This window comes from Rhinoraja longicauda, chromosome 8, assembly GCF_053455715.1.
Source record: "Rhinoraja longicauda isolate Sanriku21f chromosome 8, sRhiLon1.1, whole genome shotgun sequence".
NCBI lineage: Eukaryota > Metazoa > Chordata > Chondrichthyes > Rajiformes > Arhynchobatidae > Rhinoraja > Rhinoraja longicauda.
This window is the reverse complement of record NC_135960.1, coordinates 38,858,310-38,877,549: the sequence shown is the minus strand read 5'-3', so window position 1 is coordinate 38,877,549 and position 19,240 is coordinate 38,858,310. Positions and strand designations below refer to the sequence as shown.

At 44.6% G+C, this 19,240-nt stretch overlaps 1 protein-coding gene across 3 annotated transcripts in view; it reads right to left on the bottom strand.

Annotated features, from left to right (window-relative positions):
* Window positions 1-19,240, bottom strand: part of LOC144595870 (fibronectin-like) — a 114,421-nt gene that overhangs the window by 71,087 nt on the left and 24,094 nt on the right. For all 3 annotated transcript variants that reach the window (XM_078403679.1, XM_078403677.1, XM_078403678.1), the window contains exons 13-18: window positions 17,186-17,304; window positions 11,045-11,213; window positions 10,060-10,227; window positions 3,062-3,187; window positions 2,879-2,968; window positions 2,029-2,223 (exon numbers count right to left, since the gene is read on the bottom strand). In XM_078403679.1, the coding sequence (XP_078259805.1) occupies window positions 2,029-2,223; window positions 2,879-2,968; window positions 3,062-3,187; window positions 10,060-10,227; window positions 11,045-11,213; window positions 17,186-17,304 (867 nt within the window). The remainder of the gene's footprint in view (window positions 1-2,028; window positions 2,224-2,878; window positions 2,969-3,061; window positions 3,188-10,059; window positions 10,228-11,044; window positions 11,214-17,185; window positions 17,305-19,240) is intronic.

Below are 19,240 nucleotides of genomic sequence, written 5' to 3'. Positions count from 1 at the left end.
ATCAACCCCTCCCCCTCCTACTTTGGCCTTCATCAGTCGGAGTATTGAGTGTAGAAGTTGGGAGGTCACGTTGCAGTTCCATAAGACGTTGGTGAGACCGCATGTTTTCAGTTCTGGGCACCATGTTATAGGAAAGATATTGTCAAGCTTGAAAGTGTTCAGAAAAGATTAACGAGGATATTGCCAGGACTCGAGGGTGTGAGCTATAGGGAGAGGTTGAGTAGGCTGGGTCTCTTTTCCATGGAGCGTAGGAGAATGAGGGGAGATCTTATAGAGGTGTACAAAATCATGAGAGGAATAGATCGGGTGGATGCAGCCTTTTGCCCAGAGTAGGGGAATCGCGAACCAGAGGACATAGGTTCAAGGTGAAGGTGAAAAGATTAATAGGAATCAGAGGGATAACGTTTTCACACAGAGGGTGGTTGGAACAAGCTGCCAGAGGAGGTAGTTGAATCCGGGCCTATCCCATTGTTTAAGAAACAGTTGAACAGGTACATTCATTAGACAGGTTTGGAGGGTTATGGACCATGCGCAGGCAAATGGGACTAGGGTAGCTGGGACATTGTTGGCCGGTGTGGGCGTGTTGGGCCAAAGGGCCTGTTTCCACACTGTATCACTCTATGACCCGAGCATAGGCATCTAGGCTGCAGCGTTGATCATGCGAAGTGGAACGTTCTGAACTAAAACCAAAGGAAGGCTGATGGAAGGAGACCTTTTATGGCAGGGAATTTGTAAAGAGAGATTTGTCCTAAGTATCAACATCCCATCTGCCAATCCTCAAGGTAATCAACAGTACACCTAGACTTTATATGCAGGAAGATCTTATTATCTTTTCAAAGATTCCCTGTCACTAGGGCCTCCTCTATATTCCGCAGCTCCGCTCTTGCTCCTCCTCCCCCATTCGTAACAAGGATAGAGTCCCCCTTGTCCTCACCTTCCACCCCATCAGTCAGCAGATGCAACAAATTATCCTCCAACATTTCTGTCACCTCCAACGGGATCCCACTATTAGCCACATCTTCCCATCTCCTCCCCTTTCTGCTTTCCGCAGAGACCATTCCCTCCGTAACTCCCTGGTCCACTCGTCCCTTCCTACCTAAACCACCCCTTCCCCAGGCAGTTTCCCCTGCAACCGCAGACGGTGCAACACCTGTCCCTTTACCTCCCCCCTCGACTCCATCCAAGGACCCAAACAGTCTTTCCAGGTGAGGCAGAGGTTCACCTGCACCTCCTCCAACCTCAGCTATTGTATCCGCTGTTTCAGATGTCAACTTCTCTACATTGGTGAGACCAAACGCAGGCTCGGTGATCGCTTCGCTCAACACCTTCGCTTACGCCTTAACCAACCTGATCTCCCGGTGGCCGATCACTTGAACTACCCCCTCCCACTCCCAGTCTGACCTTTCTGTCATGGGCCTCCTCCAGTGCCATAGTGAGGCCCACCGCAAATTGGAGGAACAGCACCTCATATTTCGCTTGGGCAGCTTACAGCTGAACATTGACTTCTCCAACTTTAGATAGTTCCTCTGTCCCTCTCTTCCCCTCCCCCTCCCCAGTTCTCCCACTGTCTTCCTGTCTCCACCTATATCCGTTCTTTGTCCCACCCCCGACATCAGTCTGAAGAAGGGTCTCGACCCGAAACGTCACCCATTCCTCTCCAGAGATGCTGCCTGACCCGCTGAGTTACTCCAGCATTTTGTGCTACCTTCAGTAAAGAACTTGGTATCAGTGGATCTTTGTACCAACTGTGTGGTTGGGTGCTGCTCCTCTGCTAGGTATAGCCCCAAGACCTTCCTATCTCCATCCAAGGTCCTCCACTGTTCCTCCGGAGTTCAGAAATGATCTGAAATTGACACTTTGCAGAACTCCCAGCCTGCAGAGCCTTGGGATTACCTTCAGCAACCATCTTTCCATTGGTTGCTCTTCCCTAAATCAGTTCCTTCTCTTTATCTATCTCCCTGCAAGCAGCCTGCACTCTAAACCTTCATCTCTGCTTTGCCCCAACCCGCACGGACTAGTGCTTTGTACCTGGGAGTGGATCACCCTGCGTCGTCTGCTGGATGACCAGAGGGACACTCTCCTGGCTCTCTTCCACAGAGTAGATGCTGATGTTATACTTGGTGCCAGAGTAGAGATCAGTAAGGGTCACATTGGTAGTGGTACTAGGCAGAATGATCTCGGTACTGGCCCCTTCCACAGAGGGTGTGTACACAACCCGGTAACCTGCAGAGAGAAGCCCAGATAAAACGTCAACCATGCCATTAGTCATCCTGTTCCTTCTTCCTACTAATGTTGTAAGCTATCAGCAATGCTTAGCACTCCCACTTGCTGTTTACCTCCAATCCCTTCCTACCTCTCTTAGTGGAAATTAATATTTTTGCTCCTTCCCATTTCTGACAAAAGAGGCTTGACCTGATGAGTATTTTAAGCAGTTTCTGCTTTTCATTTTAGATTTCCACCATCTTTGGTTGGCCCCATGTCCACCCCAGCTGGTTAGTCTCTCCCATGCTGTAGCCTCTCCTCCTGGAAGGTAGTCATTGTTCAAATGGCTACAAGTTGGTCACAGGTTATTAAACACCAAGAGACATCATCTCTGCCCAACCATACTGTGGTGCATTACTGGGAATCAGAACCCTGCTCTTCTCACAAAAAACTCCCTCTCTGTCTGGAGACGAAGAGAAAAGTGAGGCCATGCAATAGATATGCTACAAAACATCAATCAATGAGCAACCACTTAGGTCTTTGTGACATGCTGGTCATTCTCAATTGGTCTCTTAATTAAGTTGTATCTCTCTATAGAACGAATTTACATTAAAAATAAAGTGCTGTTTTGGAAATGTTTTAGCACTTTGCAACCAAAGCCCAAGTTTCAAGGTACCTGTGATGGGGGCTAGAGGTTTGGACCAACTGATAGTGATGGAGCTGTCATCTGCCTTGTTCACGTTGGAGTTAGTGGGAGCGTCAGGGTCTGCAAGGAAAGGCAGAAGATTATTAAACAAATCTAGAAATATTGCAGGTTGTGCAAAAGAACTGTCTGAGAAGTCCCCATTTAGTAACCAACCTGTTTTGGGCGTCCTTGTTAGAATCAGAGTTTCTCCTTCCACCGAAAGTGCAAAAACGCTCACAATATATTTGCGCCCAGGTAGCAGGTTGGGAATGGAAACACTTGTGGCCGTGCTTGGAACATCTGGATATAGAAAGAGTAAAATTGTTAAACTAAGAAACATCTTATGATTGGCCGATAGTCCACCTTAGTCCACCCATCGTCTCTCATGTCTGATTGTTATTCTGACATTTTTTTAAATGCTTAGACACTTGTTGACTCACGATGGCTCCCACTCCAGCAGCAGCTCGACTATCACTGTGTCCTCTTTCTTCCCCTTCTGCAACCTTCTTAATGCCTCTCAACCATCCAACATCCCAGTGCTTCTACAATTTTCTACTCATCCCAGATTCTACTCATCCCAGATTATTGCAGCTGCTCCTTCAGCAACAAGGGTCCTGACCTCAAAAGTCCCCTTCCTAAACTTCTCTTAGCCATATTTTGGCCGTCAGTCCTAATACCCTATCTCTTTCTGTGTTAAGAGTGCACTATTGAAAATAATCGTTGTGCTGCCAATTAGACCAGTCTTCTGCCTGAACAGCATTCCAAAACCATCCCACACCTCCTCCATATGGCCAACAACTAGCTGAAAACATTGTATATGGTGCTTCAGGGTAAATGTTGGCCAGATATTGGGCAAATGTTGCCCTGGACATTGGGCGGAACTTGTTGGAATGCTGACAACTCGTACTGCCAGAACAAGCTTGGTGGTTGTCAAAAGAAATATGGCCTTGGTGGTTGTCAAAAGAAATATGGCATGGATAGGTCATTAATAATAGTGGCTACCTGCGTGTTGTTTGGAGTCAGAAAGTTATACAACACAGATATGGGCCCATCGGCCCAACTTGTCTACACTGACCAAGTTGTCTAACTGAGCTATAGACAATAGACAATAGGTGCAGGAGTAGGCCATTCAGCCCTTCGAGCCAGCACCGCCATTCAATGCGATCATGGCTGATCACTATCAATCAGTATCCCGTTCCTGCCTTCTCCCCATACCCCCTCACTCCGCTATCCTTAAGAGCTCTATCCAGCTCTCTCTTGAAAGCATCCAACGAACTGGCCTCCACTGCCTTCTGAGGCAGAGAATTCCACACCTTCACCACCCTCTGACTGAAAAAGTTCTTCCTCATCTCCGTTCTAAATGGCCTACCCCTTATTCTCAAACTGTGGCCCCTTGTTCTGGACTCCCCCAACATTGGGAACATGTTATCTGCCTCTAATGTGTCCAATCCCCTAATTATCTTATATGTTTCAATAAGATCCCCCCTCATCCTTCTAAATTCCAGTGTATACAAGCCCAATCGCTCCAGCCTTTCAACATACGACAGTCCCGCCATTCCGGGAATTAATCTAGTGAACCTACGCTGCACGCCCTCCATAGCAAGAATATCCTTCCTCAAATTTGGAGACCAAAACTGCACACAGTACTCCAGGTGCGGTCTCACCAGGGCCCGGTACAACTGTAGAAGGACCTCTTTGCTCCTATACTCAACTCCTCTTGTTACGAAGGCCAACATTCCATTGGCTTTCTTCACTGCCTGCTGAACCTGCATGCTTCCTTTCATTGACTGATGCACTAGGACACCCAGATCTCGTTGAACTCCCCCTCCTCCTAACTTGACACCATTCAGATAATAATCTGCCTTTCTATTCTTACTTCCAAAGTGAATAACCTCGCACTTATCTACATTAAACTGCATCTGCCATGTATCCGCCCACTCACACAACCTGTCCAGGTCACCCTGCAGCCTTATTGCATCTTCCTCACAATTCACACTACCCCCCAACTTAGTATCATCTGCAAATTTGCTAATGGTACTTTTAATCCCTTCGTCTAAGTCATTAATGTATATCGTAAATAGCTGGGGTCCCAGCACCGAACCTTGCGGTACCCCACTGGTCACTGCCTGCCATTCCGAAAGGGACCCATTTATCCCCACTCTTTGCTTTCTGTCTGTTAACCAATTTTCTATCCATGTCAGTACCCTACCCCCAATACCATGTGCCCTAATTTTGCCCACTAATCTCCTATGTGGGACCTTGTCGAAGGCTTTCTGAAAGTCGAGGTACACCACATCCACTGACTCTCCCTTGTCAATTTTCCTAGTTACATCCTCAAAAAATTCCAGTAGATTTGTCAAGCATGATTTCCCCTTCGTAAATTCATGCTGACTCGGAACGATCCCGTTACTGCTATCCAAATGCTCAGCAATTTCGTCTTTTATAATTGACTCCAGCATTTTCCCCACCACTGATGTCAGACTAACTGGTCTATAATTACCCGTTTTCTCTCTCCCTCCTTTCTTAAAAAGTGGGATAACATTTGCTATTCTCCAATCCACAGGAACTGATCCTGAATCTATAGAACATTGAAAAATGATCTCCAATGCTTCCACTATTTCTAGAGCCACCTCCTTAAGTACTCTGGGATGCAGACCATCAGGCCCTGGGGATTTATCAGCCTTCAGTCCCATCAGTCTACCCAAAACCATTTCCTGCCTAATGTGGATTTCCTTCAGTTCCTCCATCACCCTAGGTTCTCCAGCCCCTAGAACATTTGGGAGATTGTGTGTATCTTCCTCAGTGAAGACAGATCCAAAGTAACGGTTTAACTCGTCTGCCATTTCTTTGTTCCCCATAATAAATTCCCCTGCTTCTGTCTTCAAGGGACCCACATTTGCCTTGACTATTTTTTTCCTCTTCACGTACCTAAAAAAACTTTTGCTATCCTCCTTTATATTATTGGCTAGTTTACCCTCGTACCTCATCTTTTCTCCTCGTATTGCCTTTTTAGTTAACTTTTGTTGCTCTTTAAAAGAGTCCCAATCCTCTGTCTTCCCACTCTTCTTTGCTATGTTATACTTCCTCTCCTTAATTTTTATGCTGTCCCTGACTTCCCTTGTCAGCCACAGGTGTCTCTTACTCCCCTTAGAGTCTTTCCACCTCTTTGGAATAAATTGATCCTGCAACCTCTGCATTATTCCCAGGAATACCTGCCATTGCTGTTCTACCGTCTTCCCTGCTAGGGCCTCCTTCCAATCAATTTTGGCCAGCTCCCGCCTCATGCCTCTGTAATCCCCTTTGCTATACTGTAATACCGACACTTCCGATTTTCCCTTCTGCCTTTCCATTTGCAGAGTAAAACTTATCATGTTGTGATCACTGCCTCCTAATGGCTCTTTTACCTCTAGTCCCCTTATCAGATCAGGATCATTACACAACACTAAATCCAGAATTGCCTTCTCCCTGGTAGGCTCCAGTACAAGCTGTTCTAAGAATCCATCTCGAAGGCACTCTACAAACTCTCTTTCCTGGGGTCCATTTCCAACCTGATTTTCCCAGTCTACCTGCATGTTGAAATCTCCCATAACCACCGTAGCATTACATTTTTGACACGCCAATTTTATCTCCTGATTTAACTTGCACCCTAAGTCGAGGCTACTGTTTGGGGGCCTATAGATAACTCCCATTAGGGTCTTTTTACCCTTACAATTTCTCATTTCTATCCATACTGATTCAACATCTCCTGATTCTATGTCACCCCTTGCAAGGGAATGAATATCATTCCTTACCATCAGAGCAACCCCACCCCCTCTGCCCACCTGTCTGTCTTTTCTATACGTTGTGTACCCCTGAATATTCAGTTCCCAGCCCTGGTCCTCTTGTAGCCATGTCTCAGTGATCCCTACAACATCATACTTGCCCATGACTAACTGAGCCTCAAGCTCATCCACTTTATTTTTTATACTACACACATTTAAGTACAACACTTTAACTTCTGTATTTACCTCCCCTCTCACATCGTTCACAATTGGCCCTGCCCTTAATTTCTTTTCCGCTCTAGAACTTCTGTTCCCATTCTTCCGAGAGTCTTTTGCAATATCTCCTGTATTCCCTTTTACCTCATCTTCATATTCACAATTTGTTAACCCCTCCCCCCCACTACTTAGTTTAAAGCCACAGGTGTCACACTAGCAAACCTGCCTGCCAGAATGTTTGTCCCCCTGCTGTTAAGATGCAACCCGTCCCTTTTGTACAAGTCACCCCTAGCCCAGAAGAGATCCCAGTGGTCCAGAAATCTAAATCCCTGCTCTCTGCACCAGTCCCTCAGCCATAAATTCATACCCTCTATCTCTCTGTTCCTGGCCTCACCAGCACGAGGTACCGGTAGCAGTCCAGAGATAACTGCCTTCGACGTCCTACTTCTCAGCGTTTTTCCCAACTCTCTAAACTCCCGCTGTAGCACCTCCTTCCTCTTCCGCCCGACGTCATTCGTGCCCACGTGCACAACGACTTCAGGTTGATCGCCTTCCCTCGCCAGGATTTTCTGAAGCCGGTCTGTGATGTGTTGAACCCTGGCACCAGGGAGGCAACAGACCATCCTCAAGTCCCTCCTGCTGCCACAGAATCTTCTATCCGTCCCTCGGACTATGGAGTCACCGACCACTACGGCTCTTCCAGACTTCGGTCTCCCCTGTCGTGTATCCTTGCCAACAGGTCCGCCACTCGGACTGGAAACGTCTTCTGCCCCGACAGTTCCCAAGAGGGTATACCTATTTGCAATAGGCACAGCCACTGGGGTCTCCTGTAGTCCACGTCCACTCCTCCCTGAAACAGTCTCCCACCTTCGCTCGACCTGGACCCTTGGCGTGACAGCCTCACAATAGGTCCTGTCGAGGAAACTCTCGCATTCCCGGATGGCCCTGAGGTCATCCAACTGCCTCTCCAACTCCACCACACGTCCCTTCAGGAGCTGCACCTGGACACAGTTCTTGCAGGTGTAGCTCCCAGAAGCTCCCGCGACGTCCCTGTCTTCCCACATCCTGCAGGAAACACACCGCACCAACTTTTCCGCCATCACCTTGTGCCTATAACCAGCTCTGGCTTAAAACAATGGTATCCTCCTCACGTCAGCCTCCTCGCCGAAGACTCGCACTTTTCTCACTGGGCACTTCCCTCACTGGGCTGCACCTGAACAGGGCTGCACCCTTTTGTGAGCCTTGCTTATATCACCAATTTAAATTGCCTGATTGTCCAATTTACCTGACTTCTCACTTAAACTGCCTGTTGAACTGTGATTAGCACTTACTTTACTGCTCAGCCAACGGGCGTCCTTGCTCTGCTCCCGGACTTTTCAAATTGACTACTACTTCCTTTTGGCGCTCTTTTTAGTCCCATTTGCCTGTGCCTGAACCATTTCCCTCTAAACTTTCCTGTTGTACTTGCCTCAACCACTTATTCTGGCAGCTCATTGCATGCACTCACAACCCTCTGTGCAAAAAAGTTGCCCCTCAGGTTATTTTCAAATCTTTCCCTCTCACCTTGAATCAATGCCCTCTGCATTTAGACACCCTTAACCTGGGGGAAAGATTAGCTATTCACCTTTATATTGGGTGACATGAAAGAATGTAGATTTATGCTCCACTGCAGTGAACAAACCTGCAGTGAAGGTGTCAAACACTGTCAGAGCTGCCACCTTTCACAGATTTTAACAATGAAGCATTAAAATGAGGGACTATCTGCTTTCTCAGGTGGGTGTAAAAGATGTCAGTGTAGGGAATGAAAGTTCCCACTGATGTCTCAACTAATGTTTAACCCTCAACCATCATTACTACAATACACTTTGGTCATTACCACTGCTTACCATGGGCTAAATAGAGATACAGCATAGAAAAAGGACCACATAGTCCATGTGGCAATAGATCACCCAAAGGGGAGAATCACACATTCTATGTTATCCCTCTTTTGCATCCACTTCCTACACATTAGGGGCAATTTTAGAGGTGAGTTAACCTACAACCTGCACGTCTTTGGGATATGGGTGAAAATCAGAGCATCTGGAGGAAACGCATGCAGTCACAGGGTGAACATCAAATTCCAGACTGGGACCAAGATCCGGATCGAACTCTGGCCTATAAGTCAGCAGCTCTACCAGCTGCATCACTGTACCACCCTTGTGACAACACTGACTACACTCCAGTTATATTTCCCCATTACATGTGCCCTGCAGCAAGGGAATTTGTACAGGTTTTATTCTCCCCTTGGCCTCATACCCTTCAGAAAGTCTGGCCCGTGATAGGGTTCATCCAGCTACCAGCTCAATTATTGCAAAACTTGTACCTTTATCCAATTCAAATATAAGCAAACTCCTCCTTACACCACGCAGGTTGTCTCTTGACCTCTTAGCAAAGGTCACTGAAGGTCCAATGCTCAAACAGGTATTGTGTGTTTACCTCTTGTGTGATGATTATGCTCCAATTTATTTCAGTCCCACGTACCCTTATCCTCCATTATGCAGCTCCCTCACTACCCCCATCTCTCCAATTGAAGAGAAAGAAACCTCCCAGTCCACAGGTCTTCAGAAGCTCAGAGAAGTATCATTCAGGGCTATTGGGGAAGGTTGAGAAGAGCTGAGAGTTTGGGGAAGTTGGGGCAAACAGGTTCACAAAGAGTATTTCCTGGCCCAAGAAGATATACAGGAGACGGCAGAGTTAACCAAAAGGCTCAACTACTAGCGGCGTTGCCTCACAGCTCTAGCGGCCTGGACACAAACCTGTTCCTGAATGGTATCTGTGGAGCTTGCCTGTTCTCCCTGTAACCACGTGGGTTTTCCCTGGGTGCTCCAATTTCCTCCCACACCCCAAAGATGTAGTGATCAATAGAATAACTGTCTACAGTAAATTGCCGTTACGCGAATCGTAGAATTTGGAGGGAATGGGAGTTAATGGGAAAGTGGGAATAATGGAATAAGATCAATGTAGGATTGGTGTAAGAATCGGCACAGACCTGGTGGGCTGCAGTCTTTCTATGCTGTATAAATCTGTGACTAAATTCCATCTGTGACCTAAAATGAAGTGAGGAGTGCCCAAGATGGTCACCCGGTAGCTTCATTTGGTGCGAGCTCACACGTGTACGACACGCTAGGAAGGGACAGCTGCCAGAGGAGGGCTTACCTACATACTGGGGCTGCGCGTCATCCTCGCTGAGCAAGTACTTGATCCTGTAGCCTGACACGGTGCTGGAGGCAGATGACCAGGATACCACAAAACTGTTGGCAGTGACTTCAGCGATGGATTCGTCGGCATTCGGGTTCCACTCATTGCCACTTCCCCTGTCCACGTCTACGATAGCCGGAGAGGGAAAAACAGTTGGCGACACGACACTACCAATAGCAGTTTTGCAGTAACAAATGTGGGTTAGCATTACGAGGTCAAGTTTCAGGGGACAGGCTTGCGTTCTGATTATGAAAGGTGAGAAAACTGAGGTGAAAAAAAGCTGTGGATGTAAAATACTGGAAACTCGCAACATGTCAGACAGCATCTGTAAGAAAGGAAACAAAATTAATTATTTAGGTCTGAAACCCTTTGTCAGAATGGAGATAGAGAGAAAAGGATTCTGTTTCGGATTGAATTCAAGCGTTTAAATGAAGGATTGAAATTTGATAATTAGGAGACACATCTTTAAAACTTGAAAAAGACCATTCGCAAAGTGGTGTCAGAATCCCACAGAGTAAAGAGAATGACACCTGACATCTTTCTGCAAAACACCGTACAGGCTAGTAGTCAATTGGAAGTTTCAAGATGGCTGGAGTTTTGTTGGCTGTGGATAATGATGGATATTCAAGAGATAACTTTATTTAAGAGATCAAACTGGTTAGTCCTATTCCTGTGCAAAACCTCCCCACACATTGCACCCAATTGAGGGTCAGGGAAGAAGCATTTGCAGGACAATAATCAAGGGTGAGCCTTGCACAGGTTGAAGGTGAAAATAATCACTGCATTTCTTAAGTCACAGAAAAATTTACTGTCAGAAGCACGGGTTCTGGTGGGTGTGCTGCCTCACGGTACTCGTGCTCTGTACCATTGGTAAATGGGCAACCAAAGAAGGCTGGAGTAGCAGTAGGAGAAGAAAGTGTTCCCATCTAGATGCGTTACTTACGAGGTCCATGCGAGGTTGTGAATTCAAAGTCGGAGATTTGTCTCTGGCCGGAGTGCATGATGCTGATCAGCTGGCCCTCATAGGTGATGCCTGCGTTCAGCTCAGTAATCGTGTAGGAGTGCAGGTTGCTTGGAATGGTCGCTGTGCGCCATTGGATTCTTGAGTTTTTCTGCATAGAACACACACACACACACACATAAACTAACTTAACAGGCAGCCAAAGGAAATTATAAGTGAGGATATTTGTATCTGTAGCTGTGTGTGGGGTGCGTGCGCAGTTTTGTACATGTGCTGATATAGAACTTGCATCCGTATAGGTACAAATGTGTATATATATATATATATATATATATACACACACACACATATATTTATATATTTGCTTGCAGAAGATCAACACCCGGACCCATACACATGCACGCACATCGACTATTCCATGCAATGTTCTTGGGTCTTTCTGTCCAGCCTACCACCAACCCAGACACCTGTGCCTGAAAAAGCCTTAGATTTTTAAAAATTCAATAATATTTTTCCCATCTCTGATCTGCTTATTAGCTGGTCAAGAGCCAAATCACAAACTGTTACAGGCTAATAAACTATTGTGGCATTCCTGAGGGGCTTTATTAAAAATTTAAGTCAAGCAGGAAGTATGTAATCAGGATGCAAATGCCAGCAATCATTTTTGCGCATATAATCGTTACTTTCTCAGTCTGACAACTTTTTCACACAATAAATATTCCTTTGCGTTTCAAAGATCTCTTTAAAACCATCTGGCTATTCACTTTGAGCTATTTGGTACCTTGCTGGTGACCCAAGATCATATATGAGCTCCAGTGCACGAAGCACTTGTGGGGGATATCATAATGTTGTGTTGACGGCTGAATATTATAGACAATAGACAATAGGTGCAGGAGTAGGCCATTCAGCCCTTCGAGCCACCACCACCATTCAATGTGATCATGGCTGATCATTCTTAATCAGTACCCCGTTCCTGCCTTCTCCCCATACCCCCCGACTCTGCTATCCTTAAGAGCTCTATCTAGCTCCCTCTTGAATGCATTCAGAGAATTGGCCTCCACTGCCTTCTGAGGCAGAGAATTCCACAGATTTACAACTCTGACTGAAAATGTTTTTCCTCACCTCCGTTCTAAATGGCCTACCCCTTACTCTTAAACTGTGGCCCCTGGTTCTGGACTCCCCCAACATTGGGAACATGTTTCCTGCCTCTAACGTGTCCAACCCGTTAATAATCTTATATGTTTCGATAAGATCCCCTCTCATCCTTCTAAATTCCAGTGTATACAAGCCTAGCCGCTCCAGTCTTTCAACATATGACAGTCCCGCTATTCCGGGAATTAACCTAGTAAAACTACGCTGCACACCTTCAATAGCAAGAATATCCTTCCTCAAATTTGGAGACCAAAACTGCACACAGTACTCCAGATGCGGTCTCACTAGGGACCTATACAACTGCAGAAGGATCTCTTTGCTCCTATACTCAACTCCTCTTATGAAGGCCAACATTCTATTAGCTTTCTTCACTGCCTGCTGTACCTGAATGCTTCCTTTCAGTGACTGATGCACGAGGACACCCAGATCTCGTTGTACGTCCCCTTTTCCTAACTTGACACCATTCAGATAATAATCTGCCTTCCTATTCTTACCACCAAAGTGGATAACCACACTTATCCACATTAAACTGCATCTGCCATCTCACACAACCTGTCCAAGTCAGCCTGCAACCTCAAAGCATCTTCCTCACAGTTCACACTACCACCCAGCTTTGTATCATCTGCAAATTTGCTAATGGTACTTTTAATCCCTTCATCCGTCATTAATGTATGTTGTAAATAGCTGCGGTCCCAGCACCGAGCCTTGCGGTACCCCACTAGTCACTGCCTGCCATTCAGAAAGGGACCCATTTATCCCCAATATTTCCTTTCTATCTGCCAACTAATTTTCTATCCATGTCAGTACCCTACCCCCAATACCATGTGCTCTAACTTTGCCCACTAATCTCCTATGTGGGACCTTGTCGAAGGCTTTCTGAAAGTCGAGGTACACCACATCCACCGGCTCTCCCCTGTCAATTTTCCTTGTTACATCCTCAAAAAATTCCAGAAGATTAGTCAAGCATGCTGTCCTTGACTTCCCTTGTCAGCCACGGGTGCCTCTTCCTCCCCTTAGAATCTTTGCTCCTCTTTGGGATAAATTGATCCTGCAACTTCTGCATTGTTCCCAGGAATACCTGCCATTGCTGTTCCACCGTCTTCCCTGCTAGGGCCTCCTTCCAGTCAAATCTGGCCAGCTCCTGCCTCATGCCTCTGTAATCCCCTTTGCTATACTGTAATACTGACACTTCCGATTTTCCCTTCTCCCTCGCAAATTGTAGAGTAAAGCCTATCATATTATGATCACTGCTTCCTAATGGCTCTTTTACCTTGAGTCCCCTTATCAGATCAGGTTCATTACACAACACTAAATCCAGAATTGCCTTCTCCCTGGTAGGCTCCAGTACAAGCTGTTCTAAGAATCCATCTCGGAAACATCCACAAACTCTCTTTCCTGGGGTCCATTACCAACCTGATTTTCCCAGTCTACTTGCATGTTGGAATCTCCCATAACCACCCTCACATTATATTTGCGCATGTCAATTTAAACTCTTGATTCAACTTGCACCCTATGTTGAGGCTACTGTTTGGGGGCCTGTAGATAACTCCCATTAGGGTCTTTTTACCCTTATAATTCCTCATTTCTATCCATACTGATTCTACATCTCCTGAATCTATGCTCCCTTGCAAGGGAGTGAATATCATTCCTTACCAACAGAGCGACCCCACCCCCTCTGCCCACCTGTTTGTCTTTTCTATAGGTTGTGTACCCCTGAATATTCAGTTCCCAACCCTGGTCCTCTTGTACCCATGTCTCTGTGATTCCCTCAACGTCATACTTGCCAATGTCTAACTGAGATGCAATGTATGGCAGAGTATGAAACCATTTATCTTGCCAGAGGAAGCACCGGCCTTGTTGAACTCAGATGGGTTTGTACATGGAGGTGACAGGGAGGAACCTACATCTTGTGATGGTTCAGAATCAGTTGGTGGATGACCGAAGAAAATGTAGTAAGGAAGTTGCAGCCAGGTGCACATTTTGGAAAGGAGTGGGGATTGAGGTTGTTCATGAGGAGGAATGGCTGAGAGACTGTCTTTAAAAGGTAGCACAGGCAACAAAAAAACACTCAAAGGGATATGAAATATTTTGGCCGCATACCAAAGGCCTGTCTTGGGTCTTAATTTCCAATGTAAAGGAAATGTGTGACAATGTTGCAGTGTGTTGGCCTTGGAAGTTTTAACATACTTGGCTGCTTCCTAGGGCTCCTGTATTTATGCCAATACTGAGCTGGAAATGACAACCTCTTTATTGAGCAATGGAACATTATGCAAGCTCCATCCTGTTTTCACCAAGTCATCCCACTCTTTTGCATATAAACCTTTGAGGTCAAAGGGCAGGTCAGCTATGACGTGGTCCAGGAAAGGTGGAAGGAGCAGATTTCTTACACGGGGGTGCTTGGATTCTGGAATGTTGAGTCTGAAATAATGGAAGCAGATACTATCATGGCATGTAAGAAGCATCTTAAATCGTCACGGCAGAGAAAACAATGGACCTAATGTGGGTAAATGGGATTGATGCATGTACAACAGGTGGAATGGCCACTATGATGGGCCACAGGGCCTGTTTTGATGCTATACAACTCTATGACTATGATTCCATGGAATTGCATAACAGAACTCTATATGGTTCAGGTTTCTGTCTGTATAATGAGATGGTGAATTATTTCTGCTTTCACGCATTCCTAATGTTTCATGTTTCTTGGATATATTCTGGATAAGTCCACCACATAAAATAAATAGTGAACTGGACAAACAAGGTGGATCAAAGCACCAGGGTAGTAGTTTTGAGTATATTTTGAACAAAGGGCTTTTTAGGCTCGTGGATACAAAGCTGTAGTGAGAACCCATAAACTTGTTTGTTCAAATCACACTGTGGTAAAATAAATTCAATTAGTCTGGGAATTTGCGGCCTGCTTAAATGACTCTGAGATCCTGTGGACTCCTGCAAATAAAAACTTTGAAAGAGGTACTGGCTCACTAATGAAACTCCAGCCTCCCGCTTTGTGGTTAATCAGGTAAAGAGTGAATGTGCCTTTCACAACCTCAGAACATCTTAAAGTGATTTGCAGCTGGTAATATGCTTCTGAAGTGATGCCACTGTTGAATGCAGCAGATACAGTTTGCACTCAGCAAGGTCCCACTGATAACAATGTGATGTTGAACCAAAGCATTTTAGCAAGTTAGTTGAGGGCCAGATATTATCCAGATTGCCAAAGAAAACACTCCTGAAAACTGTGTAGCCATCTAGCCCGTCATTACAAGAACAAACATGTTTCAAAGGCACATTTAAAGTTGGTACCTTTGACTGCACAGCACCTTTTTGAAAACAGGGGGACAGGCATATCAGTTTGGATTATCTTTGGTGTGAATCTCAGGCCCACTGCCATAGAAATAAATAAATGACCGACTAAATAAATAAATGCCCATGCCATTAGAATAAGGTATGGTGCCTGGTTCATGTCCTCCTTGCCAATATACATCTGTTGCTTATTTACTGAAGCACATTACAAGGATGCAATTATTGGCAGTTTTTCTCTGTAGATGACTTTCCCAGGCTTCCACCCTTTTTAAATGACCGTCTCTACATCAGACATTTCATTTCACACTGTTTAACGTGGCATGGAAAGGAATCGGGAATTTCACACCAGCTAACAGGGCGCAGAAAGGGATTAGAAATTCCACACTAGTTAACACCCCATGCAAAGGAAATAATGAGCACATTGCATCCGATTTGTCTGGGGCACAGCCTTGCCGTCTCCTTGCTTTGAACCGAGATCAATTTTGTGTACCATATGTCCATCACAAAAGCCTCAGTCATGGCGGCACAGTCTGGACATTTCAAGACCTTCGGCTGAAGACAGTGGGAGCTCAGTAGGATACCGGTGGAGATCCAGGCCCCGGCATTCTGCCTGATTACACTGTTGTTTACTAAAATGAATATCACATTGAAACTATGGCCAAGAAAGTCCACTGATAGCTCTACATTCTCAGAAGGTTGAGAAAGTGTCTACAGATGCAGCATAGAAAGCATTCAAACTGGATGCATCACAACTTGGTTTGACAACTGTTTTGTCCAAGACTGCAAGAAATTGCAGAGTGGTAAACACATCACACAAACCAACCTCTCCCGTCCAATCGACTCGTTACATTTCATATTGCCTCGCGAAAGTAGCCAGTAAGTATATCAGGACTACTCACACCCGATCATTCTCTTTTCTCTCTCTCATTGGGCAGAAGATACAAAGGCTTGAAAGCATGTACTATCAGTTTCAGGAACAGCTTTTTCCCTACTGTTATCAGAACTTTGAAAGGACATCTCATTTTTAAAGGATGAATCCCCGATCTCCCAACTGCATTGTGCCCCTTGCACTTTTTTAAATCTGTATTTTGTCTGAAGCTACAATACTATTCTGCATTTTTTTTTAAATTTAGTTTCGAGATACAGTGTGCAAACAGGTCCTTTGGCCCACCAAGTCCATGCTAACCATCGATCACCCGTAAACTAGTTCCATATTATCCCATTTTCGCATCCTATACATTAGGGGCAATTTACAGAAGCCAATGAACCTACAGACCTGCTCATTTTTGGAACGTGGGAGGGAACCAGAGTACCTGGGGAAAACACACGCAGGTCACAGGGAGAATGCACAAAACACCGCACAGATGGCACTGACAGCGCAGCGCCTGTAGTCAGGATCGAACCCAGATCTTTGGACTGTGATGCAGCAGCTCTAGCACAGTTAAGCTGCACCACTACCACTTTATTCTGTTAATATTTTCCCTTTGGACTACCTGTTGTACGTGGTATGATTTTCCTGGATGCCTCACAAAGCTAACATTTTGATTGCATCTTGGTACAGGTAACAATAATAAAGCAACACCAATCAATACCAGTACTTTCTCTCCAGTTCCAGGACATGAAGGATAGCCAAGACACTGGCATTAATCACTGGTAGAATTGTTTACTTACAGGCTTCCAACGCACGATGTACTGTTTGACATCAGTAGACTGTGCTGCGTTCCATTGAATTGAATGGATATCTGTCTGGTTGCTCCCGTCTGCGATTAGCACTTGCACCTCTCCATGTCCTGTCAGACAATTTACTCATGATTACAATGGTCCAGCATTCACTTGATATGCAAACAGATTTTAAGTTTGAATTACACACGTTCTCCAGGACATAATTTGAAATACTTAGACTGACATAATGTTTGTTTCTTACATTTATACATTAAACATATCCAGATTTATGCAGATTTGATTTAAGAATTATCACAGTAATAGATTAATACTTAGATTCATGAAGTTATTTTTCAGTACAATAAGCAGTACATCATCACTGTGCACACGATACACTGAACTAATGCTTTTACTGTCGACAAAAAGGTGCTAATATGCAAGGTGCTAATATGCAACACACATGGGCAGAAAACAAAATAATCACCTTCAACTCTCCAGAGGTGATGGTTCGCCGTATGGACATAGGTCAACTCCAGTTACGATTTACCATGGTCAAGTAAGTGTAAAGGAGTTGATCTGAGGAAATAATTTCTCCAGTGGCAGCGAGCCTGTCCTTAACTTCAAGGATAGGGCATTCAGGGGTAACATCAGGAAGAGAATGTAATTCCGGAAATCTCTCCCACAAAATGATGTGCTTGGTGGCTGACTGACAACTGATTAGCGGATTGACCAACTGATTGAAACCAAGAAGATTTACCATAGTTAATATGTGAGGCAATCATGATTTATCTGGATAAATGAATTCAAGGGCTGAAGGAGCAGATTGACCTCTCCAGTTCCAAAGCATGACAGATGCAGATATCAAATTCAGTATTTTTAGCAGGGCAGGGTCCAATTCCAGTCTCATCAAGATGTTAGGTACTATAATGCAGCAATTTCAGTTATTAATTGAGTGTCATCAAACTTTTGATGCCCTTGCCTAGTTACTCACAACATTTGAAATCAATACCCATCTCAACTAATAATTCACCCAGTAGATGTACACCAATGTCTAAATATTAACCTGGTTGGTACATTCCAATGCAGTTATTAGTCTTCTTTAATGACTAATAACAAGTAAGTAAAAATGTAAAGTTACATATTTTATCAAGATCAGCATGATGTCATTACTACTCATTCATAAGCAATTCATAAGTAAATTATTGATGTCTTTCAATTGTGAGTGTTGAGATTCTAAACTGCCCCGATTACCTATTTACTAACCCAAGTGCGACAACTTGGGCCTATTCATCTTGTTAATATAATCTTGTTACAGAAGGGAAATTACCACTTGGTGATTATTGAATGTGCCTTTATATGTAACCCCATTGTATCTTTTTTTAAATTTATATATGGTAAATAACATTTCTAACATTTGATAACTTTTCCTAATTGCACCGGAGAAGGTAATGAATGGTGAGCTGTCTTTTGAATTACTGGAATCCAAAGGCATTCCCATGACTTGTTGGAAAAGGAGAAAAGAAAATATTTCATCAATCTCCTGACTTGCTCCTTTTGAATTATGTCATGGGAGCCGAGTGACATCTAGCCCCTGTTCTTTTCAGGATTTATATTTCTAATTAGTGGTGGTCAAACTGATACAGCACAAAAATGGGTTCATTGACTCAACTCTTTCATGCAGACCTCAAATTCCATTTTCCAACATTCGACCCATATCCCTTCACTATTTTCTATCCATGTATATGTCCAAATGCATTTTAAACATTTAATTTTGCAATGTTGTGGGAATTAGTAATGTAGCTAAAGGGCCTGATTAGACCCTTGTTGGAGATGATCACTGCCTGGAATATTAGTTGCCACTGCTAATCCAAATTTTAGGCATAGATTGCATTGTTACTAGAGAACCCCGTAAAGCAAAGTCTGCAATTTTGATCTAGTCGTTACTGTGGTAACTGATAGGTCGTTCTAAGTATAGGAGGTAGCCTAGGGCTCAAATGTATTAACTCGTAGACATGTTTCTAATATATTTTAATCTCTTAACCACAATATGTATTCGCCCCAGTA